The sequence below is a fragment of the Glycine max genome, chromosome 15, assembly GCF_000004515.6.
Source record: "Glycine max cultivar Williams 82 chromosome 15, Glycine_max_v4.0, whole genome shotgun sequence".
NCBI classification, from domain to species: Eukaryota; Viridiplantae; Streptophyta; class Magnoliopsida; order Fabales; family Fabaceae; genus Glycine; species Glycine max.
In genome coordinates this window covers 16204962-16226732 of record NC_038251.2, presented here as the reverse complement: position 1 = coordinate 16226732, position 21771 = coordinate 16204962, and the positions used below count along the sequence as shown (strand labels likewise).

Here is a 21771-nt window from a genome sequence, read left to right as displayed (position 1 = left end):
TTCTCGGAATAATAAGAAGAAAAATCAAGCTTTCCAAAGCTTTCTATAACCCAACAAACAAAATTGAGAACTTGAAGCTTCCAAAAGTGTATAGTAAAAATATGAAGACATGCTTATTTGCAGTGCAATATTTTTCTTGGTTTAATTTTTATATTCACGGGATAATAACAAGAAACATATAGAATGTTTAAAATAATTTTCTGAACGTAAACTGAGCTAGGCAGCTCTACACGGCTGTTTCTCTACTTGCTCCCTCGTCGAAGCTTCTGAGGAGTGAAACAATATTTTGACATAGTAATATGAATATGACATGGTAACTTTCCAAAGAAACTGGGCCACAAGGTACAATAGTTCAAAGAATATCACAAGATCCTGCTATGTTAATACAAATTCATTTCAATCATTAACACCCGGACAGAATTACTAGAAACAGTCTATATTGCAACTGAAAAAAGAAAAAACCACTGTTGCGGAGTCAACAAAATATGGAGTCTCAATTTCCCCTTCCTGTTTTCTTTCCACAACTATAGGCCTCTAATGCTTACAATGGCATGGGTGACAGGAGATCCTCTAGGGTTCATCAGTTAGGTGGAAGTTAATTCATCTGGTTCTTCTCTTGAACAAAAGATGAAGATGTTGTCTAGACAGATGGAGATTATGATGAAGGCTCAGGTGTAGATGATGACACCCACGCCCCCACACTCCTCCAAAATATATGTATTGAATTACAATAGCAGTAATGCCAAAATAATTGAATTACAATAACGATTTTTAACAAGTAAGAAAAACTATATTTTGGGTCGAACTTATATTTGGATTCCAAAAATGTATTCTTTGATAATGATGGAAAGAATTTGAAAACGGACTTCATTACAAACCATGTTATTTACAATAGTAATATATTTATCAAACCAGGAGAACATTACATCTGCTGGGAAGAATATAAAAGAATGAAATTGGTATTTCTATAAAATTGTCAATTTCTATACAATTGTTTTTACAGTGAATTTACTGCTCAGACAAATAAATTCATCCTTATCGCCATCTACTTCAAGAGGAAATAGATGGGATAATACAACTCCAATGTTGAAAGGAAACACATGTCAAGAGGATGCCACCTTGGGTACCTCCAACCATTTCCACACCATCAGCAAACCACTCTCATCTCCAGTGAAGAAGAGGCCACCAGGACCTAACTCAATTAATGCCACATCTTTCTTGGCAAATAAACGTCCCCTCTCTGAAAATCTGTTGAAAAAACATCATCAGAGGATTCAACAAAAAAATAAGAAATATTACCATGACGGAGGTACAGTAACAAAAAGAAACGTGAATAATTTAGATTTACTTACGATGGCAATTCATACATGTGAACTGAATTGTCTCTGCACGAGGAAAATAATATTGGCTTTCCCTCTGCATCAGGCATCCCAAAAAGTGAAACAACACCCTGTAATATAAAAAAATCATCAACTTAGGAGATTGACCAACTCGTCAGCATTATAAGAAATATCAGCTTGACTTCTTACACATGAGAATAAAACCAAATGATATTTCAACACATAAGATTAAGTCAACGCTTACATTTTCTTCGGTGTGTGTATATATCACTTCCAAAGATCCTGCTTCAATGCAAGCCCAGACCTTAAATGTGCGGTCAGATGAACTTGACAACAGATATTGATCCCAACAGATATGGGATGTGACTACGTCAGTATGATCATTTAGTGTCATTGTACACTGTAATGTATCCATGTCCCAGACCTGAAGAAGACAAAATAACAACATCCGGTCGTTATAGGACAGTTCAAAGAAAATTACATATCCTTTTCTCAGAAAAAATTCTCATGTTAATAAAGAAAAATAGAATCCTCAACAGCAGACATACCTTTATGCTTTGGTCCATGGACCCGGAGTACAGCATCTTGCATCCAACCGCCAGACAAACCACTGCTTTAGTGTGGCCAGTGAGTGACGCAACCAGTTCAAAAGGAGAATCGGCTTTAGAGCTTCCTCTCCAAGCAAAAATGACACCATCCTGAAATTTTAAATAAAACAAATTTTAACTCACCCCAGAAAAAAAGAATTCGGTTAGGGGAATATCATTGGACAATATTAATAACATGGTTAGTTACCTCTGCACCAGCAAAGAGTGTATTGTTGCCAACAGTCATGGCACGGACTCGGCCTTTGGGTCCATCAAGAGTAAACTCTGACATGGTCTGGATATTCCAAGCCTTCACAACAACCACAGCCACATAATCAGTTTGCATGTACTACTCCTATGATTAGACATTATCATACATCAAAACAAAACAATGACAGATAAGAGCTTACCTTGACAGCATTTTGCAGACCAACAAAAATCCATGACCCCTCACTGATCAAAGAGGTAACCTCAGCACCAAGATTGATGACTTTAGCACATTGACCAGTATGGCAGTCCCATATCCTAACTGTCCCATCAGTGCTGCCAGAATAAAGTTTGTCGGATCCAACAGGAAGTGCGATGCCAGTGATAACCTGATGTCAAAAGCTTTAATTTAACTACTAACAAAAATATTAACATGATGCAGAGGCTCACAAATTCTAGCATTTCCTAGGAAGCAAGGGAAGAGAATGCTTTTTCAAAAAAAAACTTATTCCGTTATTCTAGCATATAGTTAGATTATAAAACTCTGACTGTAATCAATAATTGTTAAAACATTAGTCGATTATTAAGTCAGATATCAATTTTGATTTAATCATTATGCTAAAAATGAACTATGAAAGAACTTTAAATATAATTTCGGTGTGTTAAATACTAAATGGAGGTTCAAGAGTCAAGTACCTTCTTATGTTCATGAAGTTTCGTTACTGTGGAAAACCCATCACCACGAAACCATGAATGCAGATACAGGCATTGTTCACCATGTACACAATTGTTGTTGATCCAGTATTTACATATCCTTGGTGATGATTTCTTGAAAGCCTTAGCAACCCTTGTTGCATCTCCTCTATCTCCATTATCTCCAAGCAATGCTTTCTTTGAACCATATTTCGGGGTATTCTCAGAGGAGGAATGGGGCTTTTTTCCGTAGCTATATGCAGTATTGCCATAACCACAAGCAGCAGGGGGAGATGGTGTCTCTATGTGCAAAAATCTGCAACGATTCCTGTTACATCTTCCAGCTCTCCAATAAGAGCATGTTGTACTACCAATGCGCTCAGTCCTTCGTGCAAACTTTGTATCCATGATATTCTAAGAAACAAACATGGCATTGTAATGACATCCCAGATCAGGTACTGTATCCTATCAATAAAATTCTCCATGGTTCATGCTTTCAGTCATTAACTCAATGATTAAATCCCAGCCATAGACTTAATTCTTCATCCAAAACCCAAAACCTTTTGGCTCCCAAATTTTCCATTCCCAAAATAACAATCGTAAAGCAAGTGATGAACGGCAACAAAACTATGTTGATCGAGGAAGATCAACAACATCCAGATCAAAACCCATTGAAGACTTGGATCAAAGACCAATAATTTAACCCTGATCAGCAACGTCAATAGAGACTCTGCCCAAACCCCAAATTAGGGTATTGCCGATCCTTATGAAAACCCCGAAATAAATAAATTGAAAGGAACCCTAAGCTTCACTGAGATAAATGAAGTCGGATAGAACATAGATTCTCGTAGATCATCCATCACAAACCCTAAAAGAAGTATTAGATTTTCGCGTTCCGAGAAACAAACCTGAGTGGTAGAAACGTAGCTTGATTTGTTGGAACGATTGTTGAGAGAAAGAACACAGAGCAAAATAAGGCTTCTATTTTCTTAATCAAACGTTGGTGTTTGTTGCCAATGTTGTGTTAGGCTTATTTATAGTTTCTCTGCTAGCTTGTAAAGCACGCAACAATAAGATGAGATATAGGATTTTTATTTTTTATTTTTTATTTTTTAAAAAAAGGACATTTGCCGTCATATAAGGATAAATTAAGGCTTAAAAATAGATAGTTATTTTCATTCTAAAAAAATAATCATTTCTGAAATTTAATATTTTGAAGATAGTTTGAATTTACTTATGAAAATATTTGTTTTGAGTTTCAATTTATAAAATTATTTCTAGTGTGTGAAGTTACCTTTTGTTTGGATTAGAAATTTTAAAATTCTAGAGAATTTTATAATTTAAATTGTTTTAATTTTAATTTATTTTATTTTTCAGATGCTTTGTTTGGATATATTAATTCAAATTTTTTGAATTTTAAATCATTTGTTTAGATAAGGCAATTCAATTTTTTACATATGCAAAATTTCATTTTTATATTTTAAATAGATGAAATTTTAATATTAAACTTTATAGAAAACAAACACAATCTAATTTTGAAATATTAATTAAAAAATATTTTTCAATTTTTAATAATTTAAAAATACAAAATATTGATAATTTTAACTAAGATTGTTTTGTCTGACCATAATTGGTGATGTTTTAAAATCAACATCAACCAAGACTATTTTTCGGCTGATATCAAATGGAGTTTTTTTTTGTCAAAGTATGCTGGAAATATTTGTCAGCTGACGTGAGTCGGGATTATTACATTTGAAAGCTTGAATGATCTAAACATTATGGTACTTATCTATGAAAGCTTGAGTATTTTGGTTTATGGTGTGAAAGCTTATGGTACTTAACTAGCATGCAGTGGTGCGTGTGCGCATCATATGCTTTAGTCTGAAATGAAATTATGGTCGAGCCATGTTGGTTCTTTGCTTTAGGAAGTGTCAAATGAAATTTGCTAGTAGTTTTCTGCTCAGGTGTTGGAGCTTTTATGCAGACTTTGGAGGAATTCGTGCTAGCAATTTTCTCTGCATTTGTACAATTTCCATAATAGTAAGGAACTATTCATATGGACCAGGATCACTGTTAAACCTTAAAGCAGCTTGTAGTGTTTGAAAAATAATCACATGATTTAATGTCCTATTATTCTCTTTCTCTTGGAATTTACACATTGTTTTGGAGCTGGTATTTGAACTTTGAATTAGAGAGAACAAGGAATGACCATTACTAAAAGCAAAAAAATATGTCAGCAAAAAGATCGTTGAAAGTATCAAGAGAGAATTGGAACAATGTGAAACAGAAAAGAAGGCACTGGAAAAATGGAGACTACATGCAAGGAATCACTGGCCAGAGCACAGGATGAGTCTACCAAGATATCTGAAACTATCACAAATGCTAAATCTAAAGTGAGACACTTCGATAATTGCTCTCTGGTGGATGGTTTGCTTTAGTTTTATCATTTCTTCAACCAATTTGTAGGCTTCTTCCATGGTAATGATTTTAGGATAGTTTAATGACTTATATAGATTTTTTAGATAATTATGCTTTAAATGTATGCAATCAACACTAGAAAAGTATAATCAATTATATGATATTTGATCAAGTTGAGAACCACTCTATTGTTCTGCAAAGTAATTGACAGTAGATAGACCCAAATCAAATTTCAACTGAAAAACTTGAGGAACTGCAAAGTAATTGACAGTAGCAACAAAACCTTGAGGAACTTCATTCACAATATTTCTTCAGCAAAACAACACTTATAATATCAAAAGATGTTACTACAAATTTTTCCTAAAATATATTTCCCCTAAAACTAACATTATAATTAAAATTGAAAAACCTAACAACACAATGTTTGCTAAATTTCTCATTTTCTTCTGCAATGCTTCAATTTGTAAGTTCAAATCAATCACTATCATTGATTCTCTTGTGACAGAAGAAGGATTAGAAACTTAGTTTTCTTCTTGGGTTTCTCCTTGTTCTTGCAGTTAGAATAGTTGTACGTCTTCCATGGTGGCAACGACGAATGATTCTACCAGAAAATGTAGAAGAACTGTCACTTGCAGACATGGAGAAATCAAAGCCCACTAGGAAAAAGATGAAGTGAGGAGAGGAAAAAGATGGAGCGAGGGGAACAAATAAGACTAGGGAGAAACACACACTTAAGACTCCACGATGTTGGAATTGAGAGGAGAGAAGCTTTAGAAACCCTAATTTGAGGAAGAAGAAGCAAGTGAAGAAGAAAATATTTGACAACTTTTTATATTTTGTATCAAAGTCCAGTCTACGTGTCACAATCTGAGATAATTTGTCACGTTGGATAGTCTATGTGGGATTAAAATTGCCAATAATGTACCTCACTAGCGGTGTTACTTTCAAATTTAATGGCAATGACTATTTTGCAAAACTTATCCAAAGATAGGGACTATTTTTAACATTTCAAAAAGATAGGGGCTGCAAAAAGGGTCAAAAGTCAGGGACCAAAATGTCTATTTATAAAATTATTTCTAGTGTGTGACGTTACCTTTTGTTGGGATTAGAAATTTTAAAATTCTAGGGAATTTGAAATGTTTAGAATTTAACTTGCTTTGATTTTAATTTCATTTATTTTTTACATGCTTTGTTTGGATAAATCAATTCAAATTTCTTCAATTTTAAAGTTTTTATTTGGATAAGACAATTCAATTTTCTCCACATGCAAATTTTCAATTTTATATTTTAAATAGATGAAATTTTAATATTAAACTTTATAGAAAACAAACACAATCTAATTTTGAAATATAAATTAAAAAAATATTTTTCAATTTTTAATAATGTAAAAATACAAAATATTTACAATTTTAAGTATGATTGTTTTGCCTGACCATAATTAGTGATGTTTTAAAACCTACATCAACCAAGACTATTTTCGGTCGACATCAAATAGGTTGCATCAACTGAAAAAACCTGGATGACAACGGCAAAAAAAATCATTGGCCGACATCAGCAAAAAATTTGTTGGACTAGTGGCCTCAATAACTTAAGACGGTTGGTGAATTAAGTCTCACTAACACACTTTTAATCTCCTTCTAAATGATAGGCTCAGAATGCAGAAGAAGAAGAAGCAATCAATTTAAAAATTAAGTCTCACTAACACACTTTTAATCTCCTTCACTGGTAATTGATTACAGATTTCTGGTAATCGATTACACAATTATATTTTGAAGGGTCATGACTTTTGAATTTGAATTTCAAGAGTTCCATTGCTGGTAATCGATTACAAACATCTGGTAATCGATTACAGGTTCAAAATTCAAATTCAAAACCTTTTTTAACAACTATTTTCCAAAATTGTCCTCTGGTAATCGATTACCAGAGCCTTGAATGTCTTGGAAACACTTTGTTTTGAGGCAAAACTTGATCTTGAATTAAACTTGAAGCAAGGCTTTGTTTGTTAAAGCAACCTTGTATTAATCTTGAAGGAATGTTTAACCTTTAAAGCAACCTTGTTTGATTCTTTTTTGACATCATCAAAATCATGTATTCATACATTCACATTCTCCCCTTTTTTTATGATGACAATCATCATCGAGTGATTTCTTTTCAGCATCATCAAAACATGCATGATTCACATTCTCCCCCTTTTTGATGATGACACTCATTATCAAGAAAATTCTTTTTGACATCATCAAAACCTGCATTATTTACATTCTTCCCCTTTTTGATGATGACAACCATCTGTAGGTTAGGAGCAACAACAAAAAAAGATCTATCTGTATAGTTTACTCCCCCTTGATTTTGCAATGATTGCTTATATGAGACAGTTGAAGATTTCATATATAAAAAGTTGTCTCATAAAGAATAAACAATTTTCCTCACTATCTTATCTTTTATCTATCTCTCTCCTTTTGTCAACATAAAAAACAAAATCATGAGCAGAGAGGAGAAAACCATTCAGCAATTTATAATGAATTAAAAGAGTAGAGAATGTCGTACTGTACAAGTATCATTTCATGGCCTAAAAGAAAAAATATTACCACTTGTAGCAATGTATGAGAGTCAATTGATACCAAAAGGCATTAAAAAAAACTATTTTGCACCCACAAAAATACATATCCAATATAAAAAATTCAAAATATATAATAAGAAAAAGAAATCATCAAAAGTAATCAATAATCAACATAACCTTCAAACACAATCATCAAAATCAATCATCAAAGACAATCAACATAACTCTTAAACACAATCATCATAGCCAATAAAAAACTCAATAAAAAAATAATCATCAAAGACAATCAACATAACTCTCAAATACAATCATCATAACTATCAAACATAATTATCAAAGATAATCAAAACTCAAGCAGAAAACAAGCATCAAAACTCAATCAAAAAATTAACAATCATAAGCAAAAATAATAAAAAAAGTAGACAAACATTAAAATCCTCTTCTTAGATAAATGGTCTTTATCACATAATTGATGAATACTTAATAAACTATTCTTAAGATCATCAATATTTAAGGCATCTTCTTTGGAGATAGAGGAATTCATACCTATTTTTCCAATTCCAACAATTTTACCTTTATTTGTTGTCTCCATAGATCACATGTTCACTATTTTTGGGAGAAATATGAATAAACTCTTATGCTTTTGCCGCCATGTGTTTGGAGCAATCGCTATCAATGTATTAACTTTACTCTTCTCCACTTTCATAATCTTTCACCATGAGACCCAAATTTATGATTTTAGTTTTTGATTCAGTTGAAGAATTTATGCCATTATCTTCCCAAGTGATGTATGTTTTCTCTACTTTCTTTTCTTTGAAATTCCTCTTGTCGGATTTTTCCTTTCTTCTTTTAAAGACAGGACAATTGAAACTCATGTGCCCATGTTGATCGCATTCATAGCATTTTGGGGCTAAGGAGGAATCTTCTCCTTTCTTCTTTCATCATCATCCCATTCTTATCTAGATTTTTCTATAGTTGCATTTCCCACTACCATTGTAGGAATGAAGGGACCAATTTCAATGACTTCCCATATATTTAAATCTATGGCTTCAATAAAGATTTGCATTCGAGTTTTCCAATAGTGATAACCCTTTCCATTGAAAACAAGAGGCCTATTAATAGAATTTCCCTCAGGAAATGGAAAGTTAAATGAGGCCATATTTATTCTATAAGTTTTAAAATTTTAGACAAGAATCCTACTCTGATACCACTTGTTGGACAAGTGGTTTCAATAACTTAAGATGGGAGGTGAATTAAGTCTCACTAACAAACTTTTAACCCCCTTCTAAATGATAGGCTCAAAATGCAGAAGAAGAAGAAACAATCAATTTAATAATGTTTTTTAAACATGAAAGGAAAAATTGATTGCAATAACATAAATGAGATAAGGGAAGAGAGAAATGCAAACTCGATTTATACTGGTTCAGCCACTTCCCATGCCTACGTCCAGTCCTCAAGCAACCCACTTTAGATTTTCCACTATCTTTGTAAAAATCTTTTTTACATCTTCTGAACACCCAAGGAATCCCTTTCCCTTGTGTTCCGAAAACTCACAATTCAAGAAACAACCAGTCTCTTGATTACAATTGACTTTCTGAGAAGAACAAAAAGATTGCTCTCCTTTAGAGTGAATAATACAATTTGAAGTTCCTGGATGAACTCTCAATAGACTTGCAAATGTTTGCCCAAGAGTTGTTGAGAGAGCATTTCACAATGAAGTTCTCTTGGAATATCTCTCTCTCACTTTTTGATGTCAAACACATATATATAGGCCCTTCGTGCCTTTTCAAAATGGTTTGAAGAGATGTGTCTTTTCAAAAACCTTTTTTTGAAATTTTTCACTGGTAATCGATTACACAGTTATATTTTGAAGGGTTATGACTTTTGAATTTGAATTTCAAGAATTTTGTTGCCGGTAATCGATTATAAACATATGATAATCGATTACAGGTTCAAAATTCAAATTCAAAACCCTTTCTAACAGCTATTTTCCAAAATTGTCTTTTGGTAATCGATTACACTGCCTAATAATCGATTACCAGAGTCTTGGATGTCTTGAAAACACTTTGTTTTGAGGCAAGGCTTGATCTTGAGTTAATCTTGAAGCAAGACTATGTTTGTTGGAGAAACCTTGTATTAATATTGAAGCAATGCTTAACCTTTGAAGCAACCTTGTTTGATTCTTTTTTGGCATCATCAAAATCATGTATTCATACATTCACATTCTCCCCCTTTTTGATGATGACAATCATTATCAAGTGATTTCTTTTCAGCATCATCAAAACATCCATGATTCACAAAATTCCCATGATTGACGTCAGCGAGAAAAAATATTCTTACCGAAAAAACATCGGGCAACGCCAGTGAAAAAAAACTTATGTTGATGTCGGTCGTAAAAACATTAGTCACCTGTAGTTGCGAGTGTTGAACGAGAATGAGTTGCGAGCAATAACGTCATGAGTTCAAGTGGACATCTCCGAAAAAAGAATTTCAAATTCTATAATTTTTTAGAGGATTTGAAATCTCACTGTTTTTGGTCAATCAAAATGATTTATAAAAGTATCAAAAATTAAATCTCATTTCAAATATTTTATCCAAACAAGTTATTTTATCATGAATCCTTTTAAATTCCTTGAAAAAATGAATTTCCTTGCTGAATTGCTCCATCCTAACACACTACAAAATTTATAATTCATGCTATTTTCTTTCCATGAAAGTTGCTTATAATTTCATTTCAAATATATTTATTTTTTAAATTCTATAATTATAGTGCTCCAAACAGGAGTCTAAATTTAAAACGGGATCGAAAGAGTGCACCAAGTACACTTAAAAATATCACAAAAGGTTAAAATACTTAAATGCTTAAGTTATTATATATTATCATTTACTAATATTCTTAAAAAATAAAAACAAATTTATTATTTGAAAAAGTCACACACATATAATTTAGTCAATATGAACGTCACGGGCTATATTTTATTTTTATATATATTAGTAATATATTAATATATTGATGCCACGTACACAAAAATTTGAGTGTTGAAATTACTCAAATGAGTGAAAATAGAATAGAACGGTAAATGAAACTAAAAAAATGAAAATAGCGACGGTCGAAATTTGAAGTGGACCATGGAAAAAAAAAACTCTGATAACTCATGATAGGTTCCTTCAATAAGTTTTTCTTTTAAGAGAAAAAAATTATAAGCTTAAATTAATTCATTGACAATCATATCAAATTGTCAAGTAGTATTCCATAAATAAAAGTTATTATTCCCACAAGAACTTGATAATACTTAACAAATATTAGAAATTTTTACTAATTAAACTAAAAAATGAACAATGATGATTTGAACACGATATTCAATAATAAAGATAAATTAAAACAAAGGTACAAGTTATAATATTTTTGGGATTTTTTTACAAGCACTCAATAAAATGATATGAAATTCAAATGACAAAAATTATCGGAATTAGATTTCACCAAATCAAACTCTCCTTACACTAAGATAACATACTCAACTTGTTATTCAATGTTAATATAAGACATAGTTCAAAAATGATATTTTAATCCTTAATTCCTTAGGTGATAATATCTAAGTTCTTCCATTAAAAGTCAATCTCTTGCATATTTAACAAAGAAATTGTTTTAAGTTCCATGACCAAAAGATAATCATTATCCTTCATCATATTCCTAGCTCTAAGGTTTAATGGATATTTTACCACAGTTCAAGATAAAAGAAAGCATTTTTCAATAGCAATCTTATCTAAAAGTTAAGGTACGGGTCACCAACCAATCGATAGCAAGCATAAAACATAAAAGTAAAAGGCTAACATTGAAGAACAATGAAATATATAACAATATTTCAATAAAAACATAAAAGTATAAGGGTCAATACATAGATGAACATTTGAAATTGGACAAAAGACTAAAATTGTGAATCTTTTAAAAGTTACTGATGAAATATCTCAATTAAGAAATAAAAGACTAAAATAACCAACATTTTAAAAGGAGATGAAATGTCTAATTAAATATGGGAAATAAAATCCCATATTTAAGAAAATGGAATGACCAAAAAATGCATTTTAGCCTTGATTCAAAGGAGGGTGTGTTAAGTAGAATGAAACATCCATGTAATATTTTTTCAAACAATAAGAAGAGATTTGTCCGAGAGTTAAAAAAAAAAAAATATTTATATAATTTGACCAAATCTTCATAATGTTATTATGATTTTGTTCATATTTTACTTATGTAGTATACATTATAATTTTAATTTTTATAAATTATTTTATTTTCGTTGTTGTCACTATTTATTGTTTTACGATTCTGGTCCTTGTCACTATTAACGGATGATGTGATAATTATCTATTAGAAAATACTAATACCACGTACCCATGATGTTTCTATAAAAATATATATGAGAACTAAAATGAAGTTCACTCGAATATGACAGTGTAAAGTTTGTACGTTACAAAAATTTCAAGCACCAGCAGCTTTCAACGTGTATAGTATACTCAGGACGACATACGTTTTTAGCTATGCAATATCTTTCTTCCATTGCTTTCATATTCTCGGAATAATAAGAAGAAAAATCAAGGTTTCCAAAGCTTTCTATAACCCAACAAACAAAATTGAGAACTTGAAGCTTCCGAAAGTGTATAGTAAAACTATGAAGACATGCTTATTTGCATTGCAATATTTTTCTTGGTTTAATTTTTATATTCACGGGATAATAACAAGAAACATATAGAAGGTTTAAAATAATTTTCTGAACGTAAACTGAGCTAGGCAGCTCTACACGGCTGTTTCTCTACTTGCTCGCTCGTCTAAGCTTCTGAGGAGTGAAACAATATTTTGACATAGTAATATGAATATGACATGGTTACTTTCCAAAGAAAGTGGGCCACAAGGGACAATGGTTCAAAGAATATCACAAGATCCTGCTATGTTAATACAAATTCATTTCAATCATTAACACCCGGACAGAATTACTAGAAACAGTCTACATTGTAACTGAAAAAAGAAAAAACCACTGTTGCGGAGTCAACAAAATATGGAGTCTCAATTTCCCCTTCCTGTTTTCTTTCCACAACTATAGGCCTCTAATGCTTACAATGGCATGGGTGACAGGAGATCCTCTAGGGTTCATCAGGTAGGTGGAAGTTAATTCATCTGGTTCTTCTCTTGAACAAAAGATGAAGATGTTTTCTAGACAGACGGAGATTATGATGAAGGCTCAGGTGTAGATGATGACACCCACGCCCCCACACTCCTCCAAAATATATGTATTGAATTACAATAACAGTAATGCCAAAATAATTGAATTACAATAACGATTTTTAACAAGTAAGAAAAACTATATTTTGGGTCGAACTTATATTTGGATTCCAAATATGTATTCTTTGATAATGATAGAAAGAATTTGAAAACAGACTTCATTACAAACCATGTTACTTACAATTGTAATATATTTATCAAAGCAGGAGAAGAATACATCTGCTGGGAAGAATATAAAAGAATGAAATTGGTATTTCTATAATATTGTCAATTTCTATACAATTGTTTTTACAGTGAATTTACTGCTCAGACAAATAAATTCATCCTTATCACCATCTGCTTCAAGAGGAAATAGATGGGATAATACAACTCCAATGTTAAAAGGAAACACATGTCAAGAGGATGCCACCTTGGGTACCTCCAACCATTTCCATACCATCAGCAAACCACTCTCATCTCCAGTGAAGAAGAGGCCACCAGGACCTAACTCAATCAATGCCACATCTTTCTTGGCAAATAAACGTCCCCTCTCTGAAAATCTGTTGAGAAAACATCATCAGAGGATGCAACAAAAAAATAAGAAATATTACCATGACGGAGGTACAGTAACAAAAAGAAACGTGAATAATTTAGATTTACTTACGAAGGCAATTCATACATGTGAACTGAATTGTCTCTGCACGAGGAAAATAATATTGGCTTTCCCTCTGCATCAGGCATCCCAAAGAGTGAAACAACACCCTGTAATATAAAAAAATCATCAATTTAGGAGATTGACCAACTCGTCAGCATTATAAGAAATATCAGCTTGACTTCTTACACATGAAAATAAAACCAAATGATATTTCAACAAATAAGATTAAGTCAACGCTTACATTTTCTTCGGTGTGTGTATATATCACTTCCAAAGATCCTGCTTCAATGCAAGCCCAGACTTTAATTGTGCGGTCAGATGAACTTGACAACAGATATTGATCCCAACAGATAAGGGATGTGACTGCATCAGTATGATCATTTAGTGTCATTGTACACTGTAATGTATCCATGTCCCAGACCTGAAGAAGACAAAATAACAACATCCGGTCGTTGTAGGACAGTTCAAAGAAAATTACATATCCTTTTCTCAGAAAAAATTTTCATGTTAATAAAGAAAAATAGAATCCTCAACAACAGACATACCTTTATGCTTTGGTCCATGGACCCGGAGTACAGCATCTTGCATCCAACCACCAGACAAACCACTGGTTTAGTGTGGCCAGTGAGAGATGCAACCAGTTCAAAAGGAGAATCGGCTTTAGAGCTTCCTCTCCAAGCAAAAATGACACCATCCTGAAATTTTAAATAAAACAAATTTTAACTCACCCCAGAAAAAAAGAATTCGGTTAGGGGAATATCATTGGACAATATTAATAACATGGTTAGTTACCTCTGCACCAGCAAAGAGTGTATTGTTGCCAACAGTCATGGCACGGACTCGGCCTTTGGGTCCATCAAGAGTAAACTCTGACATGGTCTGGATATTCCAAGCCTTCACAACAACCACAGCCACATAATCAGTTTGCATGTACTACTCCTATGATTAGACATTATCATACATCAAAACAAAACAATGACAGATAAGAGCTTACCTTGACAGCATTTTGCAGACCAACAAAAATCCATGACCCCTCACTGATCAAAGAGGTAACCTCAGCACCAAGATTGATGACTTTAGCACATTGACCAGTATGGCAGTCCCATATCCTAACTGTCCCATCAGTGCTGCCAGAATAAAGTTTGTCGGATCCAACAGGAAGTGCGATGCCAGTGATAACCTGTTTTCAAAAGCTTTAATTTAACTACTACAAAAAATATTAACATGATGCAGAGGCTCACAAATTCTAGCATTTCCTAGGAAACTAGGGAAGAGAATGCTTTTTCAAAAACACTTATTCCGCTATTCTAGCATATAGTTACATTATAAAACTCTATGACTGTAATCAATAATTGTTAAAACATTAGTCAATTATTAAGTCAGATATCAATTTTGATTTAATCATTATGCTAAAAATGAACTATGAAAGAACTTTAAATATAATTTTGGTGTGTTAAATACTAAATGGAGGTTCAAGAGTCAAGTACCTTCTTATGTTCTTGAAGTTTCGTTACTGTGGAAAACCCATCACCACGAAACCATGAATGCAGATACAGGCATTGTTCACCATGTACACAATTGTTGTTGATCCAGTATTTACATATCCTTGGTGATGATTTCTTGAAAGCCTTAGCAACCCTTGTTGCATCTCCTCTATCTCCATTATCTCTAAGCAATGCTTTCTTTGAACCATATTTCGGGGTATTCAAAGAGGAGGAATGGGGCTTTTTTCCGTAGCTATATGCAGTATTGCCATAACCACAAGCAGCAGGTGGAGATGGTGTCTCTATGTGCACAAATCTGCATGGATTTCTGTTACATTTTCCAGCTATCCAATAAGAGCATGTTGTTCTACCAATGCGCTCAGTCCTTCGTGCAAACTTTGTATCCATGATATTCTAAAAAACACACATGGCATTGTAATGACATCCCAGATCAGGTACTGTATCCTATCAATAAAATTCTCCATGGCTCATGCTTTCAGTCATTAACTCAATGATTAAATCCCAGCCATAGACTTAATTCTTCATCCAAAACCCAAAACCTTTTGGCTCCCAAATTTTCCATTCCCAAAATAACAATCGTAAAGCAAATGATGAACGGCAACAAACTATGTTGATCGAGGAAGATCAACAACATCAAGATCAAAACCCATTGAAGACTTGGATCAAAGACCAATAATTTAACCCTGATCAGCAACGTCAATAGAGACTCTCCCCAAACCCCAAATTAGGGTATTGCCGATCCTTATGAAAACCCCGATAATAAATAAATAGAAAGGAACCCTAAACGCGAAACCCTATATTTGCATCGTGGAAGCGCAGAAAACTTCACTGAGATAAATGAAGTCGGATAGAACATAGATTCTCGCAGATCATCCATCACAAACCCTAAAAGAAGTATTAGATTTTCGCATTCGGAGAAACAAACCTGAGTGGTAGAAACTAGCAAAAGCTTCAGAATTCAACTCTCTTGATTTGTTGGAAGGATTGTTGAGAGAAAGAACAGAGAGCAAAATAAGGCTTCTATTTTCTTAATCAAACGTTGGTGTATGTTGCCAATGTTGTGTGCTTATTTATAGTTTCTCTGTTAGCTTGTAAAGCACGCAACAATAAGATGTGATATAGGATTTGTTTTTTTAAAAAGACATTTGCCGTTATATAAGGATAAATTATGGCTTAAAAAAAGATACTTATTTTCTTTCAAAAAAAAATTATTTCTGAAATTTAATATTTTGAAGATAATTTGAATTTACTTATGAAAATATTAGTTTTGAGTTTCAATTTATAAAATTATTTCTAGTGTGTGAAGTTACTTTTTGTTTGGATTAAAAATTTTTAAATTTTAGGGAATTTGGAATGTCTAGAATTTAACTTGTTTAGATTTTAATTTCTTTTATTTTTTAAATTCTTTGTTTAGATAAATCAATTCAAATTTTTTCAATTTTAAATGCTTTGTTTTGATAAGACAATTCAATTTTCTCCATATGGAAAAAATTCGATTTTATATTTTAAATAGATGAAATTTTAATATTAAACTTTATAGAAAACAAACACAATCTAATTTTGAAATATTAATCAAAAAATATTTTTCAATTTTTAATAATTTAAAAATACAAAATATTTATAATTTTAACTATGGTTGTATTGTCTGACCACAATTAGTGATGTTTTAAAATTGACATCAACCAAGACTATTTTTCAACTAATATCAAATGGGGTTTTTTTTTGTCAAAGTAAACCGGGAATATTTGTCTGTTAGACAAGTGACCTTAGATATCTTAAGAAGCGGGGTTGAATTAAGATATCAAAAACTATTTTCCTACTTAAAATTTTAACTCTCCATTTTAAAATTCTCATTGTACCCTTATTATGAATTACTTAACAAGACAATTTAAAATAAACTTCTTTAATGCAAAAAACAAAAAACAATAAATAAAAGAAGTTTAAGGGAAGAGAAAGTGCAAACTCAGTTAGTTTATACTGGTTCGGCCACGCCTTGTGCATACGTCCAGTCCCTAAGCAACCCGCTTGAGATTTCAACTATCTTGTAAAATTCCTTTTACAATGTCTGAACCACACAAGGACAACTCTTACTTTGTGTTCAGATAACCTTACAACAAGAGACCCTTGGTCTCTTAATCAATTCTCTTGAATAAGAAAAGGAAGAAGAAGAATTATCTCTTTTAAGAGAAAGATGATATAATGAAGATCACTCAATGATTCCTTATTGAATTTGCAAGTGTTTTGGCCAAGGAATGTTTTAGAGGATAAGACAATTTTGTTTTTGAGAGGATGCGACTCTTTGTGCAGAAAAACTCTAAGGAAATTCGTGTCCCAAGTCACCTATTTATAGGCATTTGAAAGCTATTAAAAAAACTCTTGAACAGATGTGACTCTTGAGAGTTATTTTCGAAAATTCCTCCTGGTAATCGATTACAAGTCTTGTGTAATCGATTACAGGCTTTAAAATTTGAGTTCAAATTTTTAATAGGTGTTATAAATAGTATCAACTGCTGGTAATTGATTACAAGAATTGTGTAATTGATTAAATGCTTTCAAAAATATTTCAGAAAGCGTTTTGGCCATTGATAATCGATAACATCCTCGGGTAATCGATTACCAAAGAGTAAATACCATATTTTAAAATTTCAAACAAGCATCCTTTGGCCAAACCTTTGCATCATCAATTAATGAAAGCTTTCTAAGACTCTTAAGGACTAACTTCAACATTTATCTTGGATTTCTTGGAGTCTTGTCCTTGATCAACCATAAGAAGTGCGTTTCTTTGGCATCATCAAAACTTCATGATATATTTGCTTATACAATCTCCTCCTTTTTGATGATGACAATATCCTGAAATCAAGATAAACTACATGCAATTGATAATGCGTTCACACAACCCTTACTCCCCCTAACTTTTGGAATTTATGCCTAAGTTTATAAATCTTACCCTTGTTCTCTCCCCCTTTGGCAACATCAAAAAGCCAAAAATGGTTAAAGAAAAAAACTAAGTAAATGTCTAAACAAAGTACAAGTTATTCATAAACTAAATCAATCCAGAGAATAATCCACACAAGTCTTAATTAACCAATTCAAAGTCTAGAAATAACCAAACACAAAGTCTAGAAATATCCAACACAATGGTAAAAGTCCAAGAGAACCATAACTAAAGCAACAAAAAGCCAAAATACACGACCGAAATAAATAACTACTTAAGATAGTAGAGATAACTAAAGGTTGGCTGGTGGATCGAAGCAATGCCTAATGAAGCTCATATCGTCCTCAAGTCGAGTAATCCTCATATCCATCCCATCGAAGCGAGCATCTATGGCATCCTAGCGAGTATCCATAGCATCAAATCGGTCACCCACAAAAGCTCGAACACTGTGAAGTTCAGAGAGAACATCGTTCAGAAGTGAAGAGGAATCAACCCTTTGCGGTGGAGGAGAAAGAGTACATTCGTCAGGGATTGGTTGAGGTAAGTTTTGTTTCCGAACCCACTGACCATCATCATCCTTACGGTAACCAAACGAGATAATCGCACCAGCACTAATAGCAAAAGACCTTTTTACTTGAACAAATGGTTCATCTTCCAAAGGAATTTTGAAATGATGAAGAAAAAGGGTGACGAGGTGAGGATAAGGGAGAGGTGCATTGGTCCGTAATGCCTTATGCATCCGGTACCGAATCAAGTGAGCCTAGTCCATCTGACGACCGGTAAGAAAAGCCCACATAAGAATCAAATCCTCCTCGGAGGCTTGAGCAAGGTTAGAAGAATGGAAAGTAAAATACGAACAATAATAAGGTGCATGATGTGGCAATCAAAGGTTAATGACCCAACAAGTAATCTGTCGGTCATATCAGCCTGGTCATTACAGACCATATGGCGAGCATCATGAATAGAATAATCAAACTTCCAGTCATCAACAAGGGTGCCCTCAAAAGGAACACCTTGATTGGGTAATTTTGTCAATGAAAAGAACAAAGATTGATCAATAACAATAGACACATTATGCACCTCACAGTAAATAATACCATCCTGAATTTTCAAGTTATTATAGAAGACTCTAACTAATTTAGGATAATGAAGCAGTTTTAGAGACAAAAATTTAGTTAAACCAGAGTTTCGAAACACTTGATAACAATCAAATGTTTCATCATCAAAGAAAGCAAGGTCTAGGTACTTAGGGTCTCAAATGACTCGATTGGAAAATTGGGAAGAGTGCCTTTGGCGTTGATCATATGAAGAAAATTAGGTAGATGATCGAGGAGATGAAAGAGAAAAAGGAATTGGTGTTGTGGGTGCTCCAGAAGGTTCGTGGCAGAGGTGGCCAGCAGCAGCGGTGGTGGAGGAAGATCCTTTGCGCTTCTTCGATGATTCTGTCATTTGATGAAGTTTTAATGAATTTCAATTGGTGGGTTTAAAAGAGGAGTGAAAATGATGATGGTCGCCTGTTGGTCGGCCATGTGTCGTAGGCAACGCTCCAGCCTTTTTGTGGATGAGTTGAGGTGAACTTTGGAGGTGGTGGCGGTGCGTCTGTTGCCCACTACTGTGATGCCTCGCCCTGTGCCTGCCTGGGGGTGCAGTACTTCTCGATGAAAGCCCTGTTAATAGGGGCCTAATGACCCTATTGGGGGCGACGGGCACTCCGTAGAATTGACGGAGGCTCGTAATCAAACCTGGAAACCTTAGGACCCTGTTGGACTTCTCTGGGCACACTGAGTGTCTTGTAGGCGTGATCCCTACAAACAGTAGATGGCATCAGAAATCAGTTGAGCCACATGCATACTTACCTATGTCTTGATGGCATAAACCAACTGACATTTCGGCAGGGGGAGATCAGAGTGGTGGTCACATCGTAGAACCGACAAAGGCCTCTAATCAGAGCTAGAACCCTAGGGCCCTGTTGGACTTCTTCGGGTCCACTGGGTGTCTTGCGGGCGTGATCCCTACAAATAATAGATGGCATCAGAGACCAATTGAGCCATGTGGATACTTACTTATGTCATGATGGCATAAATCGGCTAACACCTCGGCAGGGGGAGATCGGAGTGGTGGTCGCTGGTAAGAAGGTTGCTAAGTAGCAACATCATCCATATGTTGATGCACACGATCCACACTCGTCTCCTTGCAGCGTCTGGGTGAAATCTTGCCCCGGTATGCATAGTAGTTGTGCGATAGTCTCCTCCTCTGGTTGTGCTTGCACAGTTGGTCGCCCTCCAATATCAGGGGGTGGCCCAGGAACTGATAAAAGCAAACTACTAGCCCCTCACCCGGGAGCGCAAGCCTCGATTAAGCATTAAGGGCAGAGGACCTTGAGTTCTCTGAAGGCGCAGATGTGGAGCCCTCTAAAAGCGAGGATGTGCAGTCCTCTGAAGGCGAGGACGTGTAGTCCTCTGAAGGCGAGGACGTGTAGTCCTCTGAAGGTGAGGGCGTGTAGTCCTCTGAAGGCGAGGGTGTGTAGTTCTCTGAAGGTGAGGACGTGTAGCCCCCTGAAGGTGAGGGCGTGTAGTCCTATGAAGGCGAGGACGTGTAGTCCTCTGAAGGCGAGGGCGTGTAACCCTTTGAAGGCGAAGAGGTGTAGTCCTCTGAAGGTGAGGGCGTGTAGCCCTCTGAAGGGGAGGACGTGTTGTCCTCTGAAGGTGAGGGTGTGTAGTCCTCTGAAGGCGAGGACATGTAGTCCTCTGAAGGTGAGGACGTGTAGTCCTCTGAAGGTGAGGACATGTAGTCCTCTGAAGGCAAGAGACCTGTACTCCTTTGAAGGTGAGGACCTGTAGCCCTCTGAAGGAGAGGACGTGTACTCCTCTGAAGGCGAGGACGTGTAGTCCTCTTAAGGCGAGGACGTGTAGTCATCTGAAGGTGAGGACGTGTAGTCCTCTGAAGGCGAGGGCGTGTAGCCCTCTGAAGGCGAGGGCGTGCAGCCTTCTGAAGGCGAGGACATGTAGCCCTCTGAAGGTGAAGGCGTGCAACCCTCTGAAGGCGAGGACATGTAGCCCTCTGAAGGTGAGGGCATGCATCCCTCTAAAGGCAATAGGTACTAGTACCCAAGGGTCCACCCTTATGAGAAAGTAAGAGATTGACTCATCAAGAGGGCCGGTCATCCCAAATTCAAAAGATTGGACACTAGATGTAGGAAATCTATGCAGTTAACATGATTTTTAGGGATGCAGATGCATGCATCCTTTGTCTTGAAATGCGGACTTCGTATGCAACAATGCAATGTAATGGAAAGTTGTACAATGTTCATGACATTCTTTTCCTATTTTGTGATTTGATTTTTTGGAAGACACAGATTAACTGTCCTTTTGAAAGGGGTGATAATTCATGCAACCTCATCCTATCTTTGCAAATCTCTTTGGGAACTCCCTCAGAGTATATGTCCTGTTTGATTTATTCACTTGACAATTTTGGAGTGACGGCGATGGAGCCGTTTAATCAATCCACTGAAATCCCAGGGTTTGTCACTCTTTTTTTTTTTGTTTAAAAACATCGACGGGTGAGAACTTTTGACCTGCCTCTAGGTTCGCCTAAGGCTCATGCACAGTGCCCTTCATTGC

The 21771-nt window shown here is 34.6% G+C and overlaps 2 protein-coding genes across 4 annotated transcripts; both read right to left on the bottom strand.

Moving 5' to 3' along the window:
* Nucleotides 1–943: 943 nt before the first annotated feature.
* On the bottom strand, nucleotides 944–3841 carry LOC100794509 (zinc finger CCCH domain-containing protein 48). 2 transcript variants are annotated; one of them, XM_014767393.3, is made up of 8 exons: nucleotides 3736–3805; nucleotides 2831–3241; nucleotides 2338–2523; nucleotides 2136–2237; nucleotides 1889–2038; nucleotides 1585–1764; nucleotides 1353–1450; nucleotides 944–1248 (listed from the first exon to the last, which is right to left on the bottom strand). In XM_014767393.3, the coding sequence occupies exons 2-8, from the start codon at nucleotides 3233–3235 to the stop codon at nucleotides 1104–1106; spliced, it is 1266 nt and encodes a 421-aa protein (XP_014622879.1). In that variant the 5' UTR covers nucleotides 3236–3241; nucleotides 3736–3805; the 3' UTR covers nucleotides 944–1103. The 2 variants fall into 2 exon arrangements, with proteins under 2 accessions (XP_014622879.1, XP_006597845.2); XM_006597782.3 differs by having other exon boundaries at nucleotides 1122–1248; nucleotides 1349–1450; nucleotides 2831–3841.
* A 9338-nt stretch (nucleotides 3842–13179) lies between these two features.
* LOC121173520 (zinc finger CCCH domain-containing protein 48) lies at nucleotides 13180–16240 on the bottom strand. 2 transcript variants are annotated; one of them, XM_041009559.1, is made up of 7 exons: nucleotides 15199–16240; nucleotides 14706–14891; nucleotides 14504–14605; nucleotides 14257–14406; nucleotides 13953–14132; nucleotides 13721–13818; nucleotides 13180–13616 (listed from the first exon to the last, which is right to left on the bottom strand). In XM_041009559.1, exons 1-7 carry the CDS (start codon nucleotides 15601–15603, stop codon nucleotides 13472–13474), a joined length of 1266 nt encoding a protein of 421 aa, XP_040865493.1. In that variant the 5' UTR covers nucleotides 15604–16240; the 3' UTR covers nucleotides 13180–13471. The 2 variants fall into 2 exon arrangements, with proteins under 2 accessions (XP_040865493.1, XP_040865494.1); XM_041009560.1 differs by having other exon boundaries at nucleotides 13267–13616; nucleotides 13736–13818.
* Between the last annotated feature and the right edge of the window lie 5531 nt (nucleotides 16241–21771).